At 45.8% G+C, this 9,516-nt stretch overlaps 1 protein-coding gene across 3 annotated transcripts in view; it reads left to right on the top strand.

Moving 5' to 3' along the window:
• LOC139383744 (B-cell lymphoma/leukemia 11B-like) overlaps positions 1 to 8,941 on the top strand; it is a 116,819-nt gene extending 107,878 nt beyond the window's left edge. Inside the window, exons 3-5 of one of the 3 annotated variants that reach the window (XM_071128302.1) lie at positions 4,108 to 6,003; positions 7,127 to 7,196; positions 8,662 to 8,941. In XM_071128302.1, the coding sequence (XP_070984403.1) occupies positions 4,108 to 6,003; positions 7,127 to 7,196; positions 8,662 to 8,680 (1,985 nt within the window). In that variant the 3' untranslated portion in view covers positions 8,681 to 8,941. Of the gene's footprint in view, positions 1 to 4,107; positions 6,410 to 7,126; positions 7,197 to 8,661 lie in introns of those variants that run through there. The other 2 variants (XM_071128303.1, XM_071128301.1) reach the window with 2 other exon arrangements.
• Positions 8,942 to 9,516: the final 575 nt, after the last annotated feature.

The following is a 9,516-nucleotide window of genomic DNA, read 5'->3' on the forward strand; positions in this document are numbered from 1 at the left end:
AATTCAGAGCGTTTCGCATTCAGAGCGCATACTGGACGCTCTGGCCAATAAGTAGGGTTTGTGTGTGTGTGTGTGTATTTATGTATTGTCGTCCACACTCGTGCACAACCACAGCACCCCAGTGAGAGAGTTTGAGTGAGAGAGTCTGAGAGAGAGAGAGAGTCTGAGAGAGTGTGTGTGAGAGAGAGAGAGAGAGTGAGAGAGAGTGAGTGAGTGAGAGAGAGAGAGAGAGAGAGAGAGAGAGAGAGAGAGAGAGAGAGAGAGAGAGAGAGAGAGAGAGAGAGAGAGAGAGAGAGAGAGAGAGAGAGAGAGAGAGAGAGAGAGAGAGAGAGAGAGAGAGAGAGAGAGAGAGAGAGAGAGAGAGAGAGAGAGAGAGAGAGACGGCTGAAGCAGTGACACAGGTTTTTTTTCATATGGAAATGTGAAATAAGGGGGTGATTAAATAGAGCTGTATATTAAAGTACAGCTGACATTAGAATTAGCATAATGTGCTCTGGCCTCGGGCTGCATACTTTATTTGCCATCTGTGTCGGACTCCTTCCACCTGGGAGGATTCACACTGAAAACTCCTCAATAAACTCACGGCCCACTCCACTCCATCCCTCCGTCCCTCCATCAGAGGGCACTAATACCTTCCCAGGGAGAGGATCCCGGCCAGGGGAGGACAGTCATTCCCGCTTAATTGTGGGGCATAAATTAATTACATTTATTGACCTTCAGCCCCCAATGAAATGTTTTGTGTGCTGAAGAAGTTCAGCCAGTACAGTGGAGTGGAGCGAGAGAGAAGAGAGAGGGAAATTGAGAGGGCAAAGAGGGGCAGGTGTAAGAAATCGAGACCCTGGTTGATTTCCAGTGTTTCCTTTATGTAGCACTAGGGCTTTGTAAAGAACTCGGCCATAAAATAAGAGAGGGGAAATATGGCTGTGTGGAATAATGTGTGTGTTTGTGTATTATGGGGGGATGAGGAAGCTACAGGGGATTGTTTGTGGCTATGAGCGTGTGTGTATGGTGGGGAGGGGGGCAGCAGGCCCTTAATGTGTAGCCTGAAGGGGGGTCATTGTGTGTGTGTGTGTGTGTGTGTGTGTCCACTATAATTAAGTCAAAGGATTTACAGGGCCAGGGCTAGAGCAGTCATGCTTCAGTACTGAGGTGAGCAGCTGTTCCTTCTCCTTAACAGACGAGACACACACACACACACACTGTACACATGTCAGACAGCCACGCATAGACATCTCCTTACATCCCCACTCAATGCAGGGGAAATGCTTTTACACCAGACCTTTCCAATGCAGCCCTACTTAGTGCCATGCGTGAAGATGTGGTTTAAACGTTTATTTTGTGCAGACAGATTGATTGAGTCATTCTTTGAGCTGACATCACAGATAGCAATAATTTATTGGTGCAAATGTTACAGTGTTAAAGAGAAATTACCAGTTTTTTATTTTATAAAGCGTTGGACATTACGGTGTAGTAATAATGTTTAAAAGGCGATTTCAGAAATCTGTTTTTCTTGGAGATGTATTTAGAGCATATTTATTGATCAGGTTTGTAGATCCCCCTCACTTTTATCAGCCCTGAAATATAATCATGCCAGTTAGTATTTACTAATCTAAGTGCACATGATTCACAATTTTACATAAATTAAATTAGACCAGTGCAATTATCATTTTTAAATTAATAATATGAACAATTTATTATGCATTTATTATTATTAAAGATAGAAATAAGCTGCCTTAGAACATTTTATTTCAACAGAATGAATTGACTGTTTTTGCATATCCCTCGTGAAGAATCAAGAGGAGTTGTTGTTATTCAGATAATAACAAGATGGTCTAATCATATTTCAGCGACCTGAATAGACCTTCTGTTCTGGGTTGAACATCTGTCTTACATCTGCATTGTGACCTACATATCATCGGAGGCCATGCAGGCGGTCATGTCTAGATGGGATCCAGCTTATGTCAATTTATTTTTTATTTTTTATTTAACCCTAACTCCTTTTCTAACCTTAACCTAATTCTCCTAACCTGCTTCGTCAGTTCTCCTAAACCTGCTATGAAAAGCTGTGTTCTTTCCAGCAAATACCCATGCAGACACACTGTGTGTTCACTATCCTTCTCCCTATACAGACTTTCTCTGGAGCTCTCTACTCTGTGCACCAATGACAGTGTCTGAGGTGGAGTTGGGATATGCAACAAACATATTTCCACTTCACACAAATATATGACATGGGATAAATATAAACACCCACCAAATATGTATTATTATTTATGATTATTGAGCCTCTGTGTATAGAGTATAGACATACTTATTATAGCATTATATTTTCCTCTGTACTCTAAATTGAAGCATTAGGTAAAAACACAATGCTTTCGTTTAATAAATAAATTAATCTAGTTTCCAAGAGCACAATTCAATTTTCCCACTTTATATATGTGTGTGTGTGTGTTTTACACCAATCCCCATAGGAACGTGGCAGTCTGTGTTTAACATTCATTTTCACTGTATGTGCTGGATATTATGCTTGTTTGTGTCGCTGCGGTAACGAGTCCCATTGGCATTACCCAACCGGCATGTGTAACACAGGGGCTGGCCCATCAATTAGTTATCTACTGTTAAAGGTACACAGCTATGCCAAGCACCACAGCCTAGAACCTGTCTGTCTGTCTGTCTGCCTGTCTGCCTGCCTGTCTGCCTGCCTGCCTGCCTGCCTGCCTGCCTGCCTGCCTGCCTGCCTGCCTGTCTGCCTGTCTGTCTGTCTGTCTGTCTGTCTGCCTGAATTCAATTTGCTTTATTGGCATGAGGTAACAATGTACATTTTGCCAAACCTTACTTTGGAGATTTACAATATTAACATAATTAAAATAATAATAATCAATCTTGTCAACGGGACAACAGTAACAACAATAATCAAGTGTCAAAATAACTATACATTGAACAATAACAATAAGCGTAGAGCATAGAGGACATGTGCAGGTTGGTTGGTCTGTCAGACACTGTGTGAACTCAGCTCCAGGACCAGCTGGATGAGGGGACTTTTTTCTTTGCTCAGCTTTTGGCATTGCAGGGCATGGTGATGATATGAGAGGGGGTCACTGTATTTTTTGCATTGTTTGTAGTTTCTCTCTCTCTCTCTCTCTCTCTCTCTCTCTCTCTCTCTCTCTCTCTCTCTCTCTCTCTCTCTCTCTCTCTCTCTCTCTCTCTCTCTCTCTCTCTCTCTCTGCCTCCCTACTTGAGCCGTGCAGGATTGATTGCAGCCATAGCTATGTTTACACTTTCCAATCCTTATTGATCTGAGAGGAATCAGTTTCCTCCCCTTTCTTTTCCTCCCCTTTCCTCCCCTTTCTTTTCCTCCCCTTTCCTCCCCTTTCCTCTCTTTTCTCATTTGTTCCCTCGAGGCACGAGGCCTTTATTTGTAAGAAAGTGAGTTCCTTAAATCTTTAAATTGTACTTTCTCAGCATAGAGCCATATTACTCTGCCGTCTCTGTGATTATTAAAGTCTCTCTGCTTGGAGGGCTTCGTGGATTTTAAAGACACACACACACACACACACACACACACACACACACACACACACACACACACACACACACACAGAGGCCTGATAAATATGTCCCTGTTATGTGACAACATGATGTGTAAAGACTATTTCAGCTACTGGAGGTATTAGGCAAATATGAAGTGAATAACAAAAGTCTGTCTGATGGCCCTCTGATGGCCCTCTCTCTGCAAAATTCCTCTCGTAAATCAACATGACCGGGTGATAACCATGTTTATCAGTAGTAGTTTTAAATCCTGCAAACACAGCTGTTAGATATCCAGGTGTGTTTCAGTTGTTTCACTCCCCATACGTAAGAAATAGGTTTATTGTAAGGAAATATGGTAACAGAAATACAAACATAGTCGCCAGCTTCACCATACAGAAACACCAAACTTGTTGTATTTTTACTGACTACCGAATACCACTAAACACTCCACTAAAAATCTCAATATTATTCCTCAGATAGATGTGAAGTTACTGTCATTGAATTCATTGAAAAATATTTTGTTTTGAAGAACATGTTTTAATGATTTTCTTTCTTGTATGTGTTTCTCCTGTGTTGCAGGAGGCCGGGACGAGCCTTCGAGCTACATCTGCACCACGTGTAAGCAGCCCTTTCCCAGTGCCTGGTTCCTCCTGCAGCACGCCCAGAACAGCCATGGCATCCGCATCTACCTGGAGTCCAACCCCTCCAGCTCGTTGCTTACCCCCCGCATCACCATCCCCGGACCGCCCATGGGCCAGGACTCCATCCCCCAGTCCCCCCTCGCCAACTTTCTGGGAGAGAACAACCCCTTCCACCTGTTGAGGATGACTGGGCCCCTGCTCCGGGAGCCCCCACCAGGCTTCATGGAGAACCGTGGAGGCCTCCCCAACACGCCGCCCTTCGTCAGCCCCTCACCCCGCCACCACCTGGACCCCCACCGGCTGGAACGCCTTAGTGCCGAGGAAATGGGGCTCATCTCCCAGCACCCCAGTGCCTTTGAGAGGGTGATGCGGCTGACGCCCATGGCCATCGAGGCCCAATCCATGGACTTTTCCAGGCGGCTCAGGGAGCTGGCGGGGAGCAATAACGTGGCCACACCTCCTCTTTCGCCCAGCCGGGCCAACCCTATGCACCGCCTGCTCAACCCCAACCCCTTCCAGCCAAGCCCCAAGTCACCCTTTCTCAGCACCCCGCCCCTGCCGGCCATGCCCCCCAACAGCACCACCCCGCCCCAGACACAGGCCAAGAGCAAGTCATGCGAGTTCTGCGGGAAGAGCTTCAAGTTCCAGAGCAACCTGGTGGTCCACCGGCGGAGCCATACCGGGGAGAAGCCCTATAAGTGTCAGCTGTGTGACCATGCCTGCTCCCAGGCCAGCAAGCTGAAGAGGCACATGAAGACACACATGCACAAATCTGGCTCCATGACAGGGAGGTCTGACGATGGGCTTTCCACCACAAGCTCCCCCGAGCCGGGCACCAGTGAAGTGACTGGAGAAGGCATGAAGAACAGAGAGGGAGACTTCAGGGGTGAGGGTGAAGAGGAGGAAGAGGAAGAGGATGAAGAGGAGATGGAGAACGAGAGCAGGCCAGAGTCAAACTTCAGCATGGACAACATGGAGTTCTATCGTAACCGTGAGAACGGCTCCAAGCCGCCGCCAGACGAGAAGAACTCTCTCTCCCTGGGTAAGATGGTGGAGAATGTGGGCCTGAACACTATACAGCAGTACAATAACTTGATAGTCGACAATCGTAAAAATCGCATGCCCTTCTCTAAGAAGGGGTCCGACGGGCAGCGGGACACTGGGGATGAGGACTCTGTGGTGGGAGAGATGGAGAGGGAGCATCATCATCACCAGATGGAAAGGGATCACCAAAGGCCCACTGTCAACGGCAGGAACTGTGGCTCCGGCAACTCTTTCTCAAGCCTTTTCCCCCGTAAGCCCACACCCATCACCAGCCCCAGCCTGTCCAACTCCTCCAACAAGAGGATCAAGATTGAGAAGGATCTGGACATGCCCCCGGCGCCCCTCATCCCCTCTGAGAACGTCTACTCCCAGTGGCTGGTGGGATACGCTGCCTCACGACACTTCATCAAAGACCCTTTCCTGGGCTTCACCGACTCCAGACAATCTCCCTTCGGCACATCCTCTGAGCACTCATCTGAGAACGGCAGCCTGCGTTTCTCCACGCCTCCTGGGGACCTCCTGGATGGCGGCCTGTCGGGGCGCAGCGGCACAGCCAGCGGGGGTAGCACCCCTCACCTGGGGGGCATGGGATCCGGCCGGCCCGGCTCCAAGGAGAGCCGACGGAGCGACACCTGCGAGTACTGCGGCAAGGTGTTCAAGAACTGCAGCAACTTGACAGTGCACCGGCGCAGCCACACGGGAGAGAGGCCCTACAAGTGCGAGCTGTGCAACTACGCCTGCGCCCAGAGCTCCAAGCTCACACGCCACATGAAGACCCACGGGCAGATGGGTAAGGAAGTGTACCGCTGTGACATTTGCCAAATGCCCTTCAGTGTGTACAGCACTCTCGAGAAACACATGAAAAAGTGGCATGGGGAACATTTGATGACCAACGAGGTCAAAATTGAAGCGAGAGAAGCTAAGCCAGATTTTCCTATTTTGCCTCTTTCGCCACAACCTTGAAAAACAAACAAATACAAAAAGGGGTAGCTGGATACTCTTTTTCTTAAATATCGCATTTTGGGTTAATTTTATGTTTTTGCCTAAGAAACTGCTAACTGAGAAAAACAATTAAACAAACAAACAGATATTAACAGCACCAATTAAAGCCGGTCTAAACTGCCTCATTTGGCTAAAGATCCTTTTTAACAGTTGATCAGAGGATGAATTAAATGATACCATTTTTGGAGCCTTTAACTGTGCAATAATTTCTGTATTTATTGGATTTTGTAATATTTTGGCATGTACAGGTACTATTTTATTTTGTCATTTTTAAATTTGTTTTACTTTTTATTTTAATTGCTGGGATTTTATTTCATTTTTTAAAAACCCAGAGGATATCCTGAGATTTCTTTTTAGCAGACAGAAAAAAAAACTGCTTATAGAAAATTGTATATTTAAACTACACGTGTAATTTCCTGAAGAGAAGCCCGAATTTAATCTTAAAAAATGTTTTAAGCATAACTGAGGAAGCTATTTTTTATTTGTTATTAAACATGATAGGATATACATTCGCGGACAACAATCTTTTGGCATTGTAGCATGAACTGACTTTTAACATGTTAATCTAATTGGATATGTAGCACTGAATGTCATTTATGACAGTAAATCTAAAGAGGATCCGGAGGTTTCACAAACCCCGCCTCTTCCCCAGTAAATACATCCATTAAAAATAAAGAAGAAGACGAAGCAGAAGAACACAAAGGCAGCTGCTTACTGGTACCTAGTACCCACCCCTGACAGACAACGTTAGAGAAACAGAGACATTGTGTATTTCTATAGAATCCCCTCATACTATTCTCACACTGCATCTAAACTAGCTCCTCCTAAACTCACCCTAACCCATTCTACTAAACATAACAGAAATGCTATAACAATGCACATACTGATGTTTTCTATCTTTTATCACACAGTTGTAGGATGGCTAAACCGTCGGGCTAAACTGCGGAGCTTTATAGCCAGAGAGAGCAGGGAGATCTTAGGGTGAGCTATAGGGGTCTCTTCCCTCTTCTTTATGATGTCATTCACCCCTTCATTATCATTCCACGGATGAGTTTAACACAATCGCCCGTGCCCTTAGATAATTGCATATATTACACTCTCCTCCCAATTCCCCGACCCTCGTCTCTGATGCATACTGTGTCTCACTCCTCTGCCAGCTGATTATTACAACTTCCAGCACTATTACAAACTCCCTATCGGATACTGGGCACAGAGTAGCATTACAGACAGCCTCATCACCCTCAGTCTCACTCAGTCATTTCAAACTGCCAGGTATTGACACACTCTGTAGGCAAGGTGTATCTCCTTAAACTCTGCTTTCTCTGTTTTGATCACCATTCATATTTAATGTTTCTCTGGTGGTGGATTAGGAAGGGGCTGGGTGGTGGATTAGGAAGGGGCTGGGTGGTGGTTTAGGAAGGGGCTGGGTGGTGGATTAGGAAGGGGCTGGGTGGTGGATTAGGAAGGGGCTGGGTGGTGGTGTAGGAAGGGGCTGGGTGGTGGTTTAGGAAGGGGCTGGGTGGTGTTTTAAGAAGGGTCTGGGTGGTGGTTTAGGAAGGGGCTGGGTGGTGGATTAGGAAGGGGCTGGGTGGTGGATTAGGAAGGGGCTGGGTGGTGGTTTAAGAATGGGCTGGGTGGTGGATTAGGACGGGGCTGGGTGGTGGTTTATGAAGGGGCTCGGTGGTGTTTTAAGAAAGGGCTGGGTGGTGGATTAGGAAGGGGCTGGGTGGTGGATTAGGAAGGGGCTGGGTGGTGGTTTAGGAAGGGGCTGGGTGGTGTTTTAAGAAGGGGCTGGGTGGTGGTTTAGGAAGAGGCTGGGTGGTGTTTTAAGAAGGGTCTGGGTGGTGGTTTAGGAAGGGGCTGGGTGGTGTTTTAAGAAGGGGCTGGGTGGTGGTTTAGGAAGGGGCTGGGTGGTGTTTTAAGAAGGGGCTGGGTGGTGGATTAGGAAGGGGCTGGGTGGTGGATTAGGAAGGGGCTGGGTGTTGGTTTAGGAAGGGGCTGGGTGGTGGTTTAGGAAGGGGCTGGGTGGTGGTAGTAGTCACTACCAAAGCGGTCACCACTTCTTTAACCAGATGAGAATTACGTACCTTAAAATGTAATTCTATATTATTATTAACTCTACATACATTCAGTAACTATGTTTTATGATATCACTGCCCTATGCATTTTTTTCTATAAATATCTATACATTTTGACAAAATGAATTTATACCTGTATAGTAACAGTTTGATTGTATAGTGTGCCATAGTCAAAGTGTTTATGATGTTGTATTTTTCTTCTGGTTAAAATGGTCTTGTCCGCTGCAAGACAGAACCAGTGGCAGTTAGTTACTTAGTGATATGCAGACCAGTAAATTGCACAGTTATAGATACAAACAGTGTCTGTAGAATTCTGTTGAGCGTGTGCCCAAACAGTAAGACAATTTTTTCTTTCTTTCCTCATTCAGGGCTCCCTGTGATGTGTAGTTGAACGCATTCTGAAAGAAGTAGCAACTCTGACACACACAGAATGCACAGCTGAGTGAGCTTTTTAGGAAAGATTTTTCGGTCTTCAGCAAGCACCAACCTTTGCCCAAATCACCACTCCTTGTTATTTTGAATAATGTACCCCTGTCCTACCCCCCCCCCCCCCTTGTTCAAACCCCCTCAAGTTGACCTTTGACATCCACGCAAAAATGTTTTTTTTTAAGTTAAAAATCTGTAATTGAGAAAAAAAGAAGAGAAAAACACAAACATCTTTTCAGTTGACCCGTACTATGATTCACACCAGTTGACCCGTACTATGATTCACACCAGTTGACCCGTACTATGATTCACACCAGTTGACCCGTACTATGATTCACACCAGTTGACCCGTACTATGATTCACACCAGATGACCCGTACTATGATTCACACCAGTTGACCCGTACTATGATTCACACCAGTTGACCCGTACTGTGATTCACACCAGTTGACCCGTACTATGATTCACACCAGTTGACCCGTACTATGATTCACACCAGTTGACCCGTACTATGATTCACACCAGTTGACCCGTACTATGATTCACACCAGTTGACCCGTACTATGATTCACACCAGTTGACCCGTACTATGATTTGTCAATCATTTTTTTACACACAAAAAGAAAAAGAAAATGGAAAATACGGCTTCTGAGCAAGAAATGACTTTGACTGGATTTACTCGGCCTGGGTGAAGGGTTCTATAGTTTGGGATCAGCTGATATTGAAGTGCCAGCGTTGCTATAAGCTTGGCTTTCCCAATACTGGCACTATAAAAATGAAAATTAATTTATTGGGAC

This window comes from Oncorhynchus clarkii, chromosome 25 (assembly GCF_045791955.1).
Source record: "Oncorhynchus clarkii lewisi isolate Uvic-CL-2024 chromosome 25, UVic_Ocla_1.0, whole genome shotgun sequence".
NCBI classification, from domain to species: domain Eukaryota; kingdom Metazoa; phylum Chordata; class Actinopteri; order Salmoniformes; family Salmonidae; genus Oncorhynchus; species Oncorhynchus clarkii.